We start from the raw sequence: 18,111 nt of genomic DNA on the forward strand, positions 1-18,111 counted from the left end.
CATGCGGGTGACGAAATTGATCCGATCAAGTTTTGTGGTCGGCTGCGCGTGATGAAAATTGACCCAGAGGCGCTTTCGGACGAGCTATTCATGGAAGATGTGTGGATGCGTAGAGATGGCCCTCAAGGATACAGTAACTATTACGGCTAGGGTGATTATCTACCGCATTGTTCCCAAGTCCCCCAAGGCTTGGCTAGGCGTGACCGTGGGGATCGGCCGAGGCAGCTCTGCAGCCTATGACAAAACTTACAAGTGATATGAGCTTTCGACATAGGATTTTCCCTGTCAAAAGCGTATCTCATTTATCTTAAGGATCTTAGGTATCTGACCTATCTCAGGGCCTAACAAGGGCCAAACCCATCTTGCCACCGACTGTATGCTTGTGATGCTATGTACTTTACATATCTGCAAGCGCCTTATATTTCAACCGAGCATTTCAATACAATTATTGAACTACAACCAGAGATTTTGAATTTCTGACCAAATCCATCTACTAGCCGGATTTAATCCACGAATACACTTTCTTGCCAGCTATCCTTTCAGAACCTTTGTTGAAGCTCTGCATGATGAGATGCGCTGTGGCACAGCCACATTTGTCCACTAGCCACGCACTAGCCACACTGTAGCTTTGCTTCAAGCCCAGTGCCTTTTTCCACTGGCAACGCGACCACAAAGCGGCCGTTCGCAACTCTGCACTTCCTCCCTCCTAACAGATAAGCATTTTTTGCCGGTTTACGTGCGCCGAACACAACAAGATGGCTGCTGTGAGTAGCGAATCGCCCGAATACCATTTGTTCGAGCTTGTACCCGGCGGCCTTGATGCTAATTGATTGCCACAAAACATGCAGCCGCTCGTAACCGTCTCCGAGAGCAAGGACCTGCGCGGTCTCAACCTCATCGCGGCTCACTCGCACATTCGCGGCCTCGGCGTTGATGCCACGACCCTCGAGCCTCGTGCTGCCTCGCAGGGCCTTGTTGGCCAAGAAAAGGCGCGCAAAGCTGCGGCTGTTATTTTGCAGATGATCAAGGACGGCAAGATTGCTGGTCGCGCCGTCTTGATTGCTGGCCCCCCCAGGTACGAAGGCAGCCACTCCCTTCGTCTTCGTAGCGGCACAGCCCGTCGCTGCCATCGTGGTGCGAATACTAATCCAAATTGCTAGTACCGGAAAGACTGCAATTGCCATGGGCATGGCCCAGTCGCTCGGCCCGGACGTTCCCTTTACCACGCTCGCCTCGTCCGAAATCTTTTCCCTCGAAATGTCCAAGACTGAGGCCCTCACCCAAGCCTTCCGCAAGTCAATTGGCGTGCGCATAAAGGAAGAAAGTGAGATCATGGAGGGCGAGGTTGTCGAGATCCAGATTGACCGCAGCGTCACGGGCACGGCGAAGCAGGGCAAGCTGACGATCAAGACGACGGACATGGAGGCCGTCTACGATATGGGCACCAAGATGATTGACGCCATGACGAAGGAGCGCGTGATGGCCGGCGACATCATCTCGATCGACAAGTCGTCCGGCAAGATCACCAAACTCGGCCGCTCCTACGCGCGGTCGCGCGACTACGACGCCATGGGCGTGGACACCAAGTTCCTCCAGTGCCCCGACGGTGAGCTGCAGAAGCGCAAGGAGGTCGTGCACACGGTGACGCTGCATGAGATTGACGTAATCAACTCGCGCACGCAGGGCTTCCTCGCGCTCTTCTCGGGCGACACTGGTGAGATCCGCAGCGAGATCCGCGACCAGATCAATACCAAGGTGGGCGAGTGGAAGGAGGAGGGCAAGGCCGAGATCGTTCCCGGCGTGCTCTTCATTGATGAGGTGCACATGCTCGACATTGAGTGCTTCTCGTACATCAATCGCGCGCTCGAGGACGACCTCGCGCCCGTCGTCATCATGGCCAGCAACCGTGGCCACTCGCGCATTCGCGGCACCGACTACCGCAGCCCGCACGGTCTACCCCTCGACTTCCTCGACCGCGTCGTCATCGTCAGCACGCACCCCTACGCCGCCGACGAGATCCGCCAGATCCTCTCGATCCGCGCTCAGGAAGAAGAGGTCGACGTGTCGGCCGACGCCCTCGCGCTACTCACCAAGGTCGGCCAGGAGGCCGGTCTCCGCTACGCCAGCAACCTCATCAGCACCTCGCAGCTCGTATCCGCCAAGCGCCGCGCCAAGCAGGTCAGCGTCGAGGACGTCCAGCGCAGCTTCCAGCTCTTCTACGATCCCGCACGCAGCATCGAGTTCGTCACAAAGTCGGAGAAGCGCCTCATCGGCGACGACGGCGCCGTCGACCTGTCCGTGGCTGCCAATGGCGCCGCGGCGACCACGAGTGGCGAGGGCATGGACCTAAGCTAGACGGAGTGCATGACAACCTTGGTATGTTTTTGATTTTGTACTTGACTTTTACATGTACGACATTTCTTTATTCTTCTAGCGGATCAGAGAAGAGAAGAAGACAAAAGTCGAAGCGGAACTTGGCTTGGTCGAAAGGGGCGAAAGGAACGCTGGGGATGTAGTCTCATTTTTTTTGTGTTTTGGCTTTACTTTTGTTATTTTATTAGTCTGGCGTTTTTATGGGAGGCGGAGAAGAATAGTGCCGCTTTTGGTAGATATAAAAAAGCCAAGCAAAACAAGTTAGATGAAAACAAGAGAGCTATTCAAGACATTTGCGCTCATTCGTGCAGGAACTCATGATTGCTGGTAGACGCGCGGCAAGGGGGTGACACGGGGTCATTGCTTACACCTGATGGTTGCCGATGGGGAGAAGAGATTGTAGTACAACTTTCTACGCAGGGCCAGCAAGGGAAGCGATGTAGTGAAGAAGAAACATATGTAATTTTGGGGGATATCATGTTAAGAAAAGCTACATCTCTCGCGTCATCTTGATCCAACTCAACCCGGCCGCAAAGCCCCCGTTTCGTAACTGCCTACCATGCCCATTCTATATAAAACAAACCAACTCAACCGAATCACAGAGCCAAAGGACAGATAAAATCTGGGCGTCATCCCTATATGCTCGTATCATCAACTCCGTTACCTCCCAAAACATGATCAAGAACACATGAAGATGGAGGCATAATAATATGTGGAGAAGAGAAAGCGGCGGGAGCTTTCCAGTATCAAGTTCCTTTTGCTCGAAACAAAGCAAGAGCACCAAACTCCTTAGAATATGGCATGTTATAGTACACGCATATCAACCATGCATTCGTAAAGACATGAAAATGAAGGAACCCCCTGAAGAGGGGGAAGAAGGCCGAGCGAGAGGTTATTGGCCCATGCCTTGAAGCTGCGCGGCGAGTGTTTGGTTGCCCTGGAGGAGCTGCTCGAGCCACTCAGCGGCCATGGAGAGCATGGTGCTCTTGCTGAAGCCGCCGCCCTTGAGACCCGGCACGAGCTCGCACAGGTCGTCAAATCCCTCCTTAATAAGGGTACGGCGCTTCTGCTCGCTCCGGATGTGGTTCTCACGCTTCTGCTCCTCGCTGAGGTTTTCGCGAGGGCCCTTGGCAACCCCGGATTTGCGGCGGCGGGACGAGGCGGACTCTGCTGGCGGTGAGGGCAGGCCGTTGCTTCCCTGGGGGCTCTTGGACTTTTTGAAGGCCATCTTTGCTGAGGAATCGTCGTCATCGTCATCGTCGGGGCCGCCACGTTGCAGCCTGCTCTTGCGCCGCTTGCGCGGAGGGGCGTCGGCGTCTTCAGCTGGGACCGCGGTCTGGGGCGGCGCGGCGCGCTGGGGGTCTAGGTTGGGGCTGCCGCTGCGGGTGTTGGGGACGCTGTTGTTTGGTTCGAGGCAGCCGAGGACCTGCATCTGGACCTTGTGGTGGCCGTCGACGGTTTCCTTGGTAGGGGACGGGACGTAGCCTTGGCCGTTGCCAAAGTTGGCGTCGGAGCCCCAGTGCAGCTCGTTGACCTGGGCCTGTCGGGACCCTGGACGGTCCTTCGACCCAAACATCCAGTCTGTAAATGTGTTGCTGTCGGCTTCATTTTTCAGGTCCCGTTGGCTCTCTTCTTTGAACTCGTCCATGGGCTGGTGGCGGAGGTGGCCGATAGGAGGGCCGAGGGGCCGTCGAGTACCCGGGGACGAGTCCTTGCCCTTGCCACTGGAGCGGGGGCTAGAACTGTTATTCCGAAGAAGCGTGGCGGCGGCATTAAGGACGTCGTCGGAGTGGTGTCGATGTTGTTGCTGATGTTGTTGCTGATGTTGTTGCTGATGTTGCTGATGTTGTTGCTGGTGTTGTTGCTGGTGTTGTTGCTGGTAAGCTTGGCGTTGGTGGGATTGTGGCTGCTGGGTCATGGGAGCCGAAGGGGGGCGCATGAGCTGCGGTTGTTGCGATGTGCCAGGGGATGGGTTGAAATCGACATGCTCGCTAAGAAAAGCTTCGGGGTTGGGCAGGGTCGACGCTTGAGGTCCGAATGAGGTCGCGGTGCCCATGAACTGAGGAGGCAGGTCGAACCAGGCGTCGCTGAAGTGAAGGCCTTCGCCGAAGGAGGGCATGTTGTACTGGGCGGAGGACATGTCCTCGAAGAAGGAGCTCAGAAACTTGGTGTCGGTCTCGGAGAGCAGAGGTGCGCCGGCAGGGTCGGGGGCATCGAGGAAGCCATCTTGGTTCTGGTCCATCGAGTCTGGCGAAGGGGGGAAACGGCTTGTTAGCAACGGGAAAACGGCTGGGCGGCGAGGGAGGAAGAGCGAGCGGCCGCGGGGAGGGGGAGCTCGGCCGAGGGAAAGATTGACGGGTGCCAATTGAAGGGAAAGCACCAGATAAAAAAGGCAAGAATCAAGGAGGAGAGGGAATACTTACAGCCAAATGGCAGGAAAGGATCCGAATCGGGCTGTGAAGAACCCATCCTGGGAGGCTGCTGGACGGCGAGCATGGATGCGGCTCTGGATGGTGATGGGAGGAAAAGTGGATGGATGTGACGGTTTTGGAGCGAAGGTGTTGCGTTGCGCTGCAGCTGCACCAAGCAAGGAGGAGGAAGAGCGCAGAAGAAAAATTAGAGCGGCTCGGCGGAGTGACTTTGGGGCTGACCAAGGCCGTACAGGCGACTGGACGGATCGATGGCTGCAGAAGGCGCCAAGTTTGGTGGGTGACTGTTCCGAGTTTTAGCGGGTAGAGGTGCGCTGTAGTGGAAATGGGGGGCGTTGACGGCGTTGGCGAGGTCAGGTCAGTCAGGCACGGAGAGCTGGACGGTGGATGTCGAGACTGCTGGCAAAATTGAATGCAGACTCGGACAGTCGGTATCGATATGTTGCGTGTAACCGATTCACGGCGACGGAATTCGATTTAGCATGGAAAAAATGCTAGCAAAAACAGACATGAATTGCAGACGAAGGTTGGCATCAAGACACAAAAAGGAAAAATCCGGGGTATTGCAAACAGAGGTCTCAAGACAAGCCGAGGGAGGGCATGGGCAGTTATTAAAGGAAGGCGGGGGGGTTGACTGCCTCCCACATCCAAGTGGCGCGTACTCCAAAAAATAATTAAAAATAAAAAATAAAAATAACGCCCGTGTACATATGTGAAGGGGGGTAACTAAAAGGGTCAGCAAGAGAGAGCCTTGGATTTGGCCAGACACGTCGACTTCGCCTGCGACTGCGACTGCGACTGCGAGATGCGGGCAGAGTCCCCAGACAACAAGTCAAGTCTCCCCCAGGTTGCCCCATCCTGTCATGAGTATCCCCACGCTGCTGAATGGATGCGGGAAGGTGGGCTGGGCGGTGGCGTGTGCGGTCACGGCAGCCACCCACTACAAAGAGAGGCTTGAACTTGTAAGTCACAGAGAGAGCCTAGGGACGGACGGGATTACGAGGACAGGCTCGTTACAGTCGTCAACGTCCGGTTCAATAAAAACTATTTACTAGCTAGTAACGTTCTTCTCAATTCTACGTTCATATCTCTGCTCGTCTACATAGGTACCTTCCCCCCTTCTTGCTTCCTTGGCACTTGCAACTCTCGCCACCGCTGGGCCCTTCCGCTTCGGTGGTGGCGGTCTCGGCCGCCTACCAAGAACCTAAAAACAGCCTGCTTCATCAGGGCATTCCAAGCCTCTCAGCGGCCCTCGCTACAGTGGGCTCACCGTCAGCGGGGTCCTTCAGCAACACAATTACATACAAGGGGACGGAGGATGGAGCCTACTGAAAGCCACCAGCCATTTATCACTGCGCCATTGGACCTCTTTCTTCCCTGTTGATTCATGCTGCTATGGAGCTATGGATCTCACTCTCCTCCGAGATGTGGAGGGTGGATTTCCTTGTCTTCGGAGATCAGAGATGGCCGTCATCTTATGCGAACCATACCTGTTCGTGGACTGGCCAAAGGGCACGGTTCAGCCTGCGGCTTAACGAACGGAGGAACGATAGTCGTCTTTGCATTTGCCTCTTAATACCGTCAGTATTATCACAAAAATTAGCACGGATAGCCTCGAAAAATGCGCAACGTGACTAGTTCTGTCGCCCGTTCGTTGGTTGTTCCGGGTGTCCGTGGCCAGCCGCAGCTTGGCATCCACAGATTCCCACTACACCTACACCCACGCGACGTCGATTCGTATCCGTACAGATATTCATTGGACGTAACGGAGGCTCTCAGACTAAGTTGAGTAGTTAGGCCACCACGTCCAGGAGAGAAATCGGACGCTGATGAAGCATCTAGTGTCCATCATCTCCGAAGAGGGTCATGCGCGCGAAATTAACCTCAAGCCATACTCATAATCAAAGATATACATGGCAGAAATAGGAGAGAAGTGACATGTACATACGTTGCAGGTGCGATGAAATTGCACTGCCTTGCAAGATGGCGAATAACGGACAATGAACCATTTTCTATCCTACAATCCCACACATTTTCTCGCTTCCTCAAGAGCTGTGAGTCGATCATGACGGTAGCAGACTAAACCAGGCTTGCAGATGAGGTAGGGATCCTACCTGCAACACCACCTCCCTCTCATCCGTCTTTCCCCTTCTTATTTCTCCAAATGTCGGAGCGACATGGAGAGCAGAGGCGCTAGAAGCCGGACGGAAGAGACAATTATTTCCCAAATCAGAGTTCACTGCGAGACCTTGTCTTGGAGTTGATGCTTGTCTTGTTACTTCATAAGCACTCTAGGAGTGTGTATGTCGCGGGAGAAAGGATCTAGCGGGTTTCTACCACGAGGCACTGACCCTGCTAAACTACACTTGCCAAAGCTCCGAGGCTCCGGCCAACGCATCTTCTCTTCTTTTTCCGACTGGGAGTTTTGCAACGCTGGTGGTTTTTGCTATTGTGTCAATAGGAAAGAAAGCCATGTTCTCAATCCTTCTCTGTCTTGCACGAACCACGACAGCCCACCGCGTATTATTACTCCCACGCAAGTTCCCCTCTTTCCCCTATTCTTCACACACACACACACACACACACACATATCTATACTTATTAACAACCCTCCAAATAGTAATACTAACAAAAAGAGGAGTGATTGACCTTCTCCAAACTGGTAGAATGGTACGGTGGGGTATAACGCCTCTTGCTCGGGTTCTCGTCAATCGACGTTGCGAGGCCATGCATTTATCGGGGTCCTCCCCTCTCTCTCCCCCATTGTTCAGCATCTCAAATTCACATGCTTTTTCGCCTTCTTCCCTGACTTTTTTGCTCCTCGGCGTCTCTACCTAGAAGAGTTGCACCCACGCTAAACCCTTTCTGTGAAGAAGACGCCACCCCCCATTATTGAACACAAACCAAGACGGGACGCCACAGCCATCTCTTCAGCCCATCAATTCTTAATTATTTTCGAGATTTTTTTTTAAGTTGCCCTGCGCTCGCGCGAGCGAAACGCCGTTTCCGACATGACCCGGTGGCCGTTGACGATCGCCATACCGTTACGTCTCGTTAACGCTGCTTCCGTTCCGACTCGTCCCTTGTCCATGACGACGTGTGCCCCATGGTCTGCATAAAAGTAGCCCTGGGCAGCAGGAAGAGAACGTCCAGTCGGCTAGATGCCGTACATCTCTTACGCGTACAACGATTATGACTCCTTCTCGCCTTTGCTTTGTTTGCCCAAGTAGCCTGGGATGGCACCCCGAGCGAGCATGTCCTAGTGGAAGCGCCATACCAGGCTACCAATTATAGACCGCCTGACGTCTACACGAGACGTCATGACTTTTACAAGGGCAGGGTGCACCAGCGACTAGCTCATGCACCCGTTGCTTTACATGGTGCCCAAGATGACAACTTTGTGGTCTTTTGACAAGATCAGGACACAGATCCGTTCGACCGTCCCAGGTCCTCTGTCCCGAGACCTAGACCTCGTCTTGAAACACGTCTCATCATCCCACGCACCACTCTAATCTGGAGCTGCCGATTTGTCTAACCCCCCTCTTCATCCCGTAGTGCTGTAGCAAATAGGAACAAGAGCTACCATAAAAGCCCATTTACCAGCTCTGTAACTGCGGATATCGCCTTCCCCGGATCCTCGCTGAACGAAGCTCCTCCGCTTACACCCTTGAAGCAATCTCCGGTCACAGATTCAAGCATCGCCTGGTTCGTCTCCAGGTTTGTGGGGGTGGGTTGCTGACCAGTTGCTGAGCTTGTCAATCGTATGTGCACCGCAGCTGGCCCTGAACTCTATCCTCTGGAAATTTGACAAGGTTGACAATAATTTGCTCGTCACCGCAGTTCTCTGCAGCATTCATACCACTCAACGCCATACTTCCACTGTCGGCAGAGACGGGGCTGACACTATTTGCAGCGTGGCGTCGTACCAAGATGACCCAAAGTGGTTCATGGTGGACAGCGACAGCCGAGAAAGGGCTGCCGTGAGCAGCCTTCGGGGTAGCTTTGGCTCTCACTCACCTACATTAGCAGTTATCTGTCATTCTGCAGACCCATCACCTGCCAGCCTGCTTGCGTTGTTGCTCATTTGCCACCAGGCTAAAGGATTTGGAGAAGCTGATAGCACCCTTCTTATGCATTTCTCGGCGCAGGCTGCTGCATTGGACGGGGACGAGAACTAGCGGCCATCCGGGCCAGATCAGCCGAGTTGGGAGGGCAAGCCAAGGTTGTCATGCGGTACTTGACTAATGCACGTCGGTAACGGCACGCCGAGTACATCAGCATATAATAGGAAATGGGAAGGCTGCCGTCGATATTTAATCTCACCCGGACTGAATAAGGCTGTTGGAAGCCCCGAGAAATATTCGTAGTTTGTATGGATCGCCAGGCACCCGAGACGGGAAGACGGAGAGCCAGGCCAGGTCTGGCAAGACGGCCGTCGACGTCGAAGTCGAGTGGGCGCAGCATCAGGTGGTGCTGGAGGGGCGACTGGGCTCTCAACCTTCGTAGTGGCGTGGTGGGTTGAGTCGTGGAGACATTTATAACAAGCATCATATTCGTGCTGTGTGGCGATGACTGGGCTGCATGATGCATGTTCATTTCCCGCAGCAATACAGGAAGATAGCGAAGGTCGGAGCAATCACCAACAGTGCTCTGCAACAGGCGAGGGAAGAAGGTGAGTGAGTGGGTTCCTGCATCAATCTGCATGCTCGGTCTTGTTTTACTAATGCATCGTGCCTCTGCGGGTTGGCGATGGCGCGCATAAGAAGAATCTCGAAGATCACGGACATGGGCATCTTGAATAGATCTAGCAATGTAGAAGTTTTGTGCGTTGGTACAAGGTCATGTCGATTGTTGTTTGCTCCTGGGCAGCTGGCAGGCGGCAGTCGAGACGAGATGGGCTTTCACATGGGAGCAAGTACTGTAACTTAGTGTGTGCAAACGCACCACAAGAATGCCAAGCTGGAACCAGAGTCCCGGTATCCGCTCCAGGCCATTTTTGGACAGCTTCAGGCGAGTTATAGCGCATCAACGCCTGTAAGTCGGCGACATCGACCGCCAAATTACCCGGGCTGCCCACTGAGAGTCCACTAATGATAAATGCCCGCTTAATTTGCTGGCAGGCCTTGTCACCAACCCACCATCCCATGTTTTGAACCCGAGGCAAATACTCGGCCTCAACCCGCCAAATTAAACAAGACCAATTCCCTTACCCATAGCAACGTAATATTTCTCTGGGGTTCTTTTTCTCCTTCGGCGTCTGCTCTTCTCCTCATGCAGCTTTGCCTCAACTTCTGGAACGAGTTCCCTTGCTCAGCCACAGCCAAATCCGGAAGCCATTGGCCATCTCTCCAATTACTGGTACCCCTCTGTGGCTGGCGCGCGTCAGATAACCACACGCGACGACGGCAGTGCAGCAACTGCCTCCGAGGGGTAATACGACACACACGTTCGACGCCTTCATCGTCCATTCGCCTTGCATCAAGGCAGATCTCATCTCGTCTCCGTCCCCGACCTGCAGCACTTCAAAATACGCCGAATCTGTTCCCGTATCCCGACGAAATCCCACCTGGTCCCTGCGCGACGCCGTCTCCTGCACGGCACCAGCCAGTGCTTTGCCGCATTGGACCAGAGGCTTCACCGAGACGACGCCGTGGAGGAATTATCCCAGCTGTTCGGAGGAAGAATCTCATGTAACCTTGCACCACAGCAGCGTACCGACCACTTTTTCTTAGATCCTCCTCTGTCCCACGCACACCCGTCTGATATCGTTGCATCGGCTCTTCGGGCCGCTGATCTGTCACTGGTTGGTCACGCCAGACAATCGATCATCAGACCGAAGCTTTGTTGTCCCGCTGTCGCCAAAGTTGGCGGGCTTATTGGATTGTTGCAGCGATCGCCGAGCCCAGCTTTCCAGGTCTAACTACTGCCGTCCCATGTCGCAGCTCGAGGCACCCTCCCGCCACCGTGCGTCCACCGGCACCTTGGCCGTCCCGCCGGCCCTGCGCCCGGTCCTCCGCGCCTATGCCCTGGGCTACGCTTCGGCCGTCGCGCCCCGGCTGTTGACCCTCGCCGTCCAGCACATCCTCAAGCTGCGGCGCAATGCCGACCAGCTCCTCCCTGCCGACCCAGACGACGAGCCCACGTTTCTCGCCGGCGTTCGCCACATTCTACGCTCGGGTTTCGACCCGCAGCGCTTCCCGACCTTTTGCGCTGTTCTCGTCGCCGGAACATCTCTATTACATGTAGGTTTCGGAAGAATGCATTTGCAATCTCTGTCTTCGATGGAGCCTGCCATCCATCATGCATCCAGATCCATATATTAACATCGAGCTTCATGTAGAAACCGTTAGACAAGGTCATTGCCAGTCTTGGCTCAAAGCTTAGCGAAACCTCTCGATTACGGTATGATCTCTATTGGTCCTTAGCTTTCCTCCATTGTGATACTGACTCGCTTACCTGTCTAGCCTGGCACGCTTCCTATGCAGCTTCCTCGCAGGCTGGTTCGGCCTGAAGCTCTTACACACCAAGGGTACCGCCCCTCGCCGGCATTCTACAGCCCGCAGAACCAGGCAGGAGGAGGAGCTGCGCTGCAAGAAGATGGCTGGCCGCACCATGGACCTCACCCTCTTCGCCGCCACCCGTGCTGCCGATGTCATTGTCGGCGAGCTCTGGTCGCAGCGCCGCTCCCGCCGCCAGCTGGCAAACAGATGGACCAAAGTACGCTCTTTCTTCTCTTCCCTCCCTTCCGCATCGCCTGTTACTTCCACAACATGCTAACCGCGGCGAACCGCAGGCTGAGTCCCTTATCCAATACATGGCCGACCCGCTCGTCTTCGTCTCCTCGTGCGCCCTCATCATGTGGTCCTGGTTCTACCACCCGGATAAGCTCCCCCGCGGGTATCAGAAGTGGATTACGTCGGCCGCGCAGGTGGACACGAGGCTCATTGAGGCCCTGCGCCGCTTCCATTTTGGCGCCCTCATCTACGGCCGCGAGACAGGCCAGGCCGGCCTCATCGGCGACATGTGTGACGACTACGGCCTGCCGCGGCACTGGGGCGACCCCGTCGCCCAGGTGCCCTTGCCCTGCGAGATCGTCCACATGGGCTGCGGCCCCTCGTGCGAGTACCACGCTCTCAGCCGCTTCGCCCGCTCCTGGAAGTGGTCCATGTACACGTACCTACCCCTCGCCCTAGCCCTACAGCTACGCCGGGGCCTGCCAACGCATCGCGGCCTCCTCCGCGCCCTGCGCTCCGCCGCCCGCTCCTCCGCCTTCCTCGCCCTCTACATCACCTTCTTCTACTACGGCGTCTGTCTCGCCCGCACCCGCGTCGGCCCCCACTTCGTCGGCACCGACCGCGAAGCCCGCCAGCGCCTCGACGCGGGAATTTGCGTCGGCACCGGCTGCGCACTCTGCGGATGGAGCGTCCTGCTCGAGACGCAGGGGCGCCGCAAGGATATGGGCCTGTTCGTCGCCCCCCGCGCGCTCAGCACCCTCGTGCCTCGCCAGTACCCCAAGGAGAAGCAGTGGCGCGAGACGCTGACCTTTGCCGCGAGCACGGCGGTAGTTTTCACCTGCGTGCTTGAGAACCCACGGCGCGTGCGTGGTGTGCTCGGCGGCGTGCTCGGCTACGTCCTCAGGGAGTAGCAAGGGGCGAGACCTGCCTTGTGATGGCGTTGGCAAATGTAGCAGTACAATGGTGGGAACAACGTTGAACGTCGTGTTGTATGATAAGAGCATAAGTAGATATCCGAGCGAGCATGTACAAAAGTGCAGCATTTACTTTAATAAACGGCCAAGATGCAGATAAATGACGTAAGTCGTACTCTTTGATCATTATTCTAGATACTCCATCGGCCGTATCGCAAGGGCAGTTTAACCCCTCTTCACAGCTGCCCCTTCCACCACGCGCACACGCCCAGCACGAACGCGCACAGCAAAATGTCCGTCCGGACCGTCGTGAAGATCTGGCCATAGCGCATCACGTTGACCACGTAGCCGCGCCACGGCGCCGGCAGCTGGCCCGCGACCGACCACAGGAACCCGGGCGGCGGCGCGCGGCCCTTGTCGAGGAAGAACTTGGTCGTGAGAAGCACCGCCTCGGCCGTCGCAAATGCCCAGAAGAAGTTGTTCCTGGCCCCGTCGAGCGACGAAGACGCACCGACATCGTCGTCAGCGCCGCCGGGCTGCTGCTCGAGCTTAAAAGCCAGCTGCCGCTGCGACAGGGTCCCGTCAAACGGCGTCGCGAGCACGACGTACAGGCCCAGGCCCAGCGCAAGCAGCGCGTGCACGATGCGCCACACGGTGCCGTAGACGTCCGTTGCGGCGGCCGCCGCGGGCTGCTGCTGCGCGCCGCCCATCATGCTGGCAAAGGGCGAGGTGGCGTCGGCGCCTCCTGGCATGCCCGGGAAGCCTCCGCCAGCGCCCCCGGCACCGCCCATCATCTGCGACATCATCTTCATGAGCGGGTCCTCCTCACCGACACCGGCCGGTGGCTGCCCACCGCCCAGCATCAGCTGCCGCAGCTGCGCGTGCTGCTCCTCCGTCATGCCGTCAGGGGGCAGCGGGAAGTCGCCGGTCGCCGCAGGCGAGGGCATCGCACCGGCGCGCTGCTGCTGCTGGGCCAGGAGGCGCGCGGCCCCGGGCGAGTAGTAGTGCTCGGAAATATCCACCTCGTCAGGGTCCTCGACCGCGGCAGGCTTAGGCGTTGCCGCCTCCGCCGCCGCCGTCGTCGTCGTCGTGTCTGTGGGAGCTTCTGGCACCGCCTGGTCGTTGTCTGGCAGAATTTCGTCAGCAGCTAGTTTGTTGCTCGGGGCAGAGGATGAAATGCGCACCCCCTACTATACGGCCGCCGATTCCTGTAATCTTGTTCAGGCGTGAGGAGCCGCCAGCCTTGATCTTTGCCTCGCGACGCTCCTTCCGCAGTCGGGCCTGCTCGGCAGCTCGCTCGGCGGCGGCATCGCTCGAGGACGACACACCCTCCGTCATGGCTGTCAGGATGTAATGGGTCGGCTTTTCTGGTCGGGCTATTAATTTCTTGGTCTCCTTATGCTTCGTTTGTTGGGCAGCAGATGTCCAATAATGGCGTGGACAGGCGTCGATTAGCTAGTTGATGGATCGTTGTCTAGGTTGTAGGTGGTGAGATTGACAGCTTCCAGAAAGTCGGGTGGAGCCGTGGTTATATGCTGATTGTACTTACTAAACCTCACCCAAGGGCCGCTGCGCTCGCATCATACGCAACGGTTCGAAAAGTGCCATACTCGAGAATACATTGCGTAAATTTTACAAATGAATAAATAATTTCAAAGGGCTGATATTACTACTTCGTCTAAAACACAGCGCCGGTAGCATCACTCTCCACATCCATTTTATCGTCGTCCACATACAACTCGTCAACGCCGCTTTTACGTCAGTGTATCTAGTATTTAGGGTGTCGCTTTGCTCATGTTGATGAGACGTTTCAAGCCAACCTGAGATTCATTGTTAGCAATATTATCACTGTGTGGACTGAGTTAAACCTACCATCCACTGGCCGCACTCTTCAACCCTCTCGCGCTGAAGCTCAGCTTGCAGTCTCGCCGCCGTTGGGTGGTCCTTAGACTTGAGGGCCTCAGCAATTTCCGACAATTTAGTGACGCTGTAGGGCGACACCAGATCTTCATTGTTAAGGTGGTCAAAGAGCAGGCTAAGGCGTTTCTGGGTATCCTTAACCTGAGGTGCAAATGTGGCCGGTGCTTTTGCTGCAACGCGCTGCATATCCTCAGTCAAGATCTCAACAAGTCTCTGAGCACTGGCAGGGATGTGAGATCTGTCACCTGGCGGATGCTTGCCCTTGGAGGGGGCAGCTGCCGCGGCTCTAGGGGGAGGGGGAGTAGGTGTGGCGGCAGCAGGAGGCGGCCCAGGACGGCTCATCGGGGGCGGTCCAGTAGGGGGCCCCGAGGCCGAGGGTGGTGCTGCCGCGCCATGCGGCGAACCGTAGCTGGTGGTTGGAGCATACGAGTTTGCCGCGGGCGGTGCTGCTGGCGACTGCGCAAATTGACTGTATGGATTGGCGGGAGGGGCATTGCTACCGACAGGTGGCGGTGCCATATATCCTCCTGCTGGGGGCGCAGGGCTCGGCTGCTGTGCAGCAGGTGCCGGAGTGTATCTATTCGAAGGGGGGGCGCCAGCAGGAGGTGCGTTATATGGGGAGGCAGTTCGTGCGACAAGATTGGCCATCTGAGGGCTAGCACCAACTTGCGGAGGCGGAGGCGGGGGCGCATACTGATTAGCCACAGACGAAGGGCGAGGGGGTGCCTGGAACGTTTGGGGAGGACCGGCTAGCGGCGAGGTGACGCGGGGAGGGGCAGAGCCCTTGGGTGGAGGAGGGGGAGGACTGGCTTTCGGAGGCGCGCCGTACGTGGGAGGCCCGAGTGGCGCTTGACCGGGCTGGGCACCGTACGGGCCGACTGGGGGAGGTGCACTTGGGGTGGAACGTCTGGGGGGTGCAGCCTTTGTCACTATAGGTACGTCGTTCCAGCTATCCTTGGGCGCACTGTGCATTGTCGATATAGTCGGGGTGCCGCTGCGAGGGGGGCCAGAAACCGGCGGCGGTGCCGGAGAGGTATAGCTTTGCACAGGCGGTTGATACATGCCTGATGGTTGGTACGGGTTGCCTCCGTAAGATGGCTGCGGCGGCTGCGGCTGCAGTGGCTGGAGGGGTTGGAAGGGCTGGGGCGTAGGAATGGAACTGATGTTGCTATATGGATTAGCAGCGCCGGTGGTCCCAAGAGGCTGAGGCTGGGGGGTAGGATAACCGTAAGGACTCTGCGTCTGGGGGACTGCACTAGATATTCTCGCAGCTATCTTACCACCGGCCGCCTTAGTGGACGACTTCTGGGTGGCCTGCTTAACCCGGCTGCGAGCACCCTCAGCAGCAGGATATGTGCTAGGCAGGAGGTCAAGGTAGCGTTGAGCGGCGTCAAGCTGACCATGGCCAGCGAGAATATCAGCGTATTCCGTGTATTTGTCGTACAAGGCAGCGAGCTTCCAGCCCGCAGTCTCGTTCGTTTCGCTGTCAACAAACTTGCTGACGTGACGGAAGACCGTTACCTTCTCGATAAAGTTCTGCAACGTTCTGGCGTGAACGGAGAAGGTCGAGTCTTGTGATGGGTCTTTGGTACCAGCTTGCTCGGCCTCTTCCAGTTCTGCGGTCCAGATAGACACAACCTTCTCAAGCTTGGAACCAACGAGGTAGCAGAAAGAGGCGTCTTTGCGCTCACCGCTTTCATGGATACGATCGCCAAGAGTCTCGCAGAGGTCGGAGAACTCAGTAGGATCCGAGAAAGTGCAGATAATAGCCATTGTCTCCTTCCAGTTCTGAAGGTCTGCATTATACACCACGTCCCAGAGGTTCTTCTCAATGACGGAGCCGAGCAGACGAATGTAGCTCGGTGATCCGGTCTTGCGAGCAAGATAAGCAGTTTGAACTTTGTCGACCAACTCCTGACCACCACAGTTGGCAATTAGGAAAGCATCCGCGATGCGGTCCTCCTTCAGGCAAATGTCAGTAGCTTTAGCAAAGCTGCCCAGCATGAGCGCTTTTGTAATATCCTTTTCAACAGACGTGTCGCCATCAGCAAAGAGGTGGAACGGGTTGTCAGTCTTGGCACCCTTGGTCGCTGTCACACCAGACAGGAAGTCATCGTCATCACCCTCTCCATCAGCACCATCAAAGAAGTTAGAAACCTTCTTCTTGTCGTCGGTAGCTTCCGTATCTTCCGCCTTGGCTTCCTCGGCCGTAGGCTCTTCGCTAGCCTCCTCCTTGAGGCCGAGGTACTCAATGATCTTGCCACGGGGGTTCTCGCCAATCAAGGTTTGCATCACCTTCCAATCAGCCTTTTCTTCGCCGGTCTTAGATAGTTCCATCCGCTCTTCGCAAATAGACGAGAGATCGCCGGAGGAGAGAGCTGCTTGGAACTTTTCCGTGGCCGACGAGAAATCAGAATCGGCAGAGAATTGCGAGATGATGACTTTGGAAGATCTCTCCTGGCCTTGTGTGGGCTTAAAAATAACAATCTTGCCACCAAAGCCAAACGAGGCGCCAATAGAACGCTCAAACCACTTAGGCGCCTTGCTCAGAGACCAGGAGGCACCCTGAGGCTGCGTTTGGGCAGCACTGAAAAAGTCGGCGCCATCCAGGTTGTTGTCAATAGCAGTCTTCGAAGTGTCCGGGTTCGTATTTTGCAAAGTTTGAATGGTAATTTTGCCGTCGAAGCTTGCAGTCGCTGACAGGTTGGGGTTGTGTGGATGGAAGCGGGTTTGGAAAGTCCAGTTCGTGACTTCAGGAAGCTCACCATAGCGCTCTCCTGTCAGAGGATTCCAAACCATGGTCTTGTTATCTTTTCCGGACGAGAGCAAAATGCTGCTGTCCTGGGGGCACCACGAGAGCGATAGGATACCTTGCTCGTGGCCCTGGAGCGTCCTCTCCGGCGCATTTGAGTTTCGAAGATCCCATAGGAGAATGACTGGAGTGTTGTCGTCTGGCGTGCCAGTCAGGAGCTTCGTGGAGTTGTTTGGGTCCCACGCAATGGCGCTAACTGCTTTGCGGCTATTGTTCAATGTGAGAGATGCCTTCTTAGTCTTGAGATCCCACACGGTTACAAAGCCACCTGCTCCGCCCGTAGCAAGAATATGGGAGACTTTGCGGTTCCATGCGAGACATTCGATGTCATCGGAGCGGGCGGCAGCATTGCCGAGGCGGAATGGATTAGCGATGTCGTTGACGTCGTAGATGTAGATTTCTCCCTTCGCACCAGCGGTAGCTAGGATTTGTGGCTTAAGAGGGTTGAACTGGAGCGTCTTGATTGCACCAGTGTGTTTTGTCGTCTGCGACATCAGTGCACCACTTCCTCCAGCTTGCAGCTTAGCAGCGTCCCAAAGATCAAGGGAGCCGTTTTCCATAGCTCCGGCAATAATGCCTTTTGGGTGATCGGCATCAGGCGGGCTCCATGCAATATCGTAGAATCTATTTCTTTCATTTAGCTAATTGCGCAGGTACAAAGTACGTATCTGACGTACCTGGCGTCGGTGGCAATGCTCGCGACGGGCTGGAGCTCTAGTCCCTGTCCCTGGTCGTCCAAGGACAAGTCCCAGAGCTCAAGCTTGCTCTCGTCAGAGAAATCGGCATCGACGGCACCGGCGCGGGTACCAGTAGCCACAAGAGGGCTTCCGGCACCAGGCGACCACGCAAAGGTGGCCGTTCGTGGAATATCTCTTAGGCGCACCATGATGGCGGGGTGAGCTCGGGGATCGGGGGCGGGACCAAGGAGC

General features: G+C 56.2%; 5 protein-coding genes across 5 annotated transcripts; 2 read left to right on the forward strand and 3 right to left on the reverse strand.

Annotated features, from left to right (window-relative positions):
• Positions 1-842: 842 nt before the first annotated feature.
• ISF_02430 (reptin) lies at positions 843-2,355 on the forward strand (the record flags this gene model as incomplete). Its single annotated transcript, XM_018846036.1, has 2 exons — positions 843-1,075; positions 1,161-2,355. 2 exons carry the CDS (start codon positions 843-845, stop codon positions 2,353-2,355), a joined length of 1,428 nt encoding a protein of 475 aa, XP_018706743.1.
• A 910-nt stretch (positions 2,356-3,265) lies between these two features.
• Positions 3,266-4,615, reverse strand: ISF_02431 (Helix-loop-helix DNA-binding protein; the record flags this gene model as incomplete). Its single annotated transcript, XM_018846037.1, has 1 exon — positions 3,266-4,615. The coding sequence occupies one exon, from the start codon at positions 4,613-4,615 to the stop codon at positions 3,266-3,268; it is 1,350 nt and encodes a 449-aa protein (XP_018706744.1).
• Positions 4,616-10,735: 6,120 nt separating this feature from the next.
• Positions 10,736-12,447, forward strand: ISF_02432 (integral membrane protein; the record flags this gene model as incomplete). Its single annotated transcript, XM_018846038.1, has 4 exons — positions 10,736-11,044; positions 11,143-11,204; positions 11,267-11,519; positions 11,596-12,447. The coding sequence occupies 4 exons, from the start codon at positions 10,736-10,738 to the stop codon at positions 12,445-12,447; spliced, it is 1,476 nt and encodes a 491-aa protein (XP_018706745.1).
• A 239-nt stretch (positions 12,448-12,686) lies between these two features.
• ISF_02433 (GET complex, subunit GET2) lies at positions 12,687-13,788 on the reverse strand (the record flags this gene model as incomplete). Its single annotated transcript, XM_018846039.1, has 2 exons — positions 12,687-13,576; positions 13,635-13,788. The coding sequence occupies 2 exons, from the start codon at positions 13,786-13,788 to the stop codon at positions 12,687-12,689; spliced, it is 1,044 nt and encodes a 347-aa protein (XP_018706746.1).
• A 437-nt stretch (positions 13,789-14,225) lies between these two features.
• ISF_02434 (WD40/YVTN repeat-like-containing domain protein) lies at positions 14,226-18,068 on the reverse strand (the record flags this gene model as incomplete). The annotated part of the gene is made up of 3 exons (XM_018846040.1): positions 14,226-14,270; positions 14,323-17,806; positions 17,860-18,068. 3 exons carry the CDS (start codon positions 18,066-18,068, stop codon positions 14,226-14,228), a joined length of 3,738 nt encoding a protein of 1,245 aa, XP_018706747.1.
• Positions 18,069-18,111: the final 43 nt, after the last annotated feature.

This window comes from Cordyceps fumosorosea, assembly GCF_001636725.1.
Source record: "Cordyceps fumosorosea ARSEF 2679 chromosome Unknown scaffold_4, whole genome shotgun sequence".
NCBI lineage: Eukaryota > Fungi > Ascomycota > Sordariomycetes > Hypocreales > Cordycipitaceae > Cordyceps > Cordyceps fumosorosea.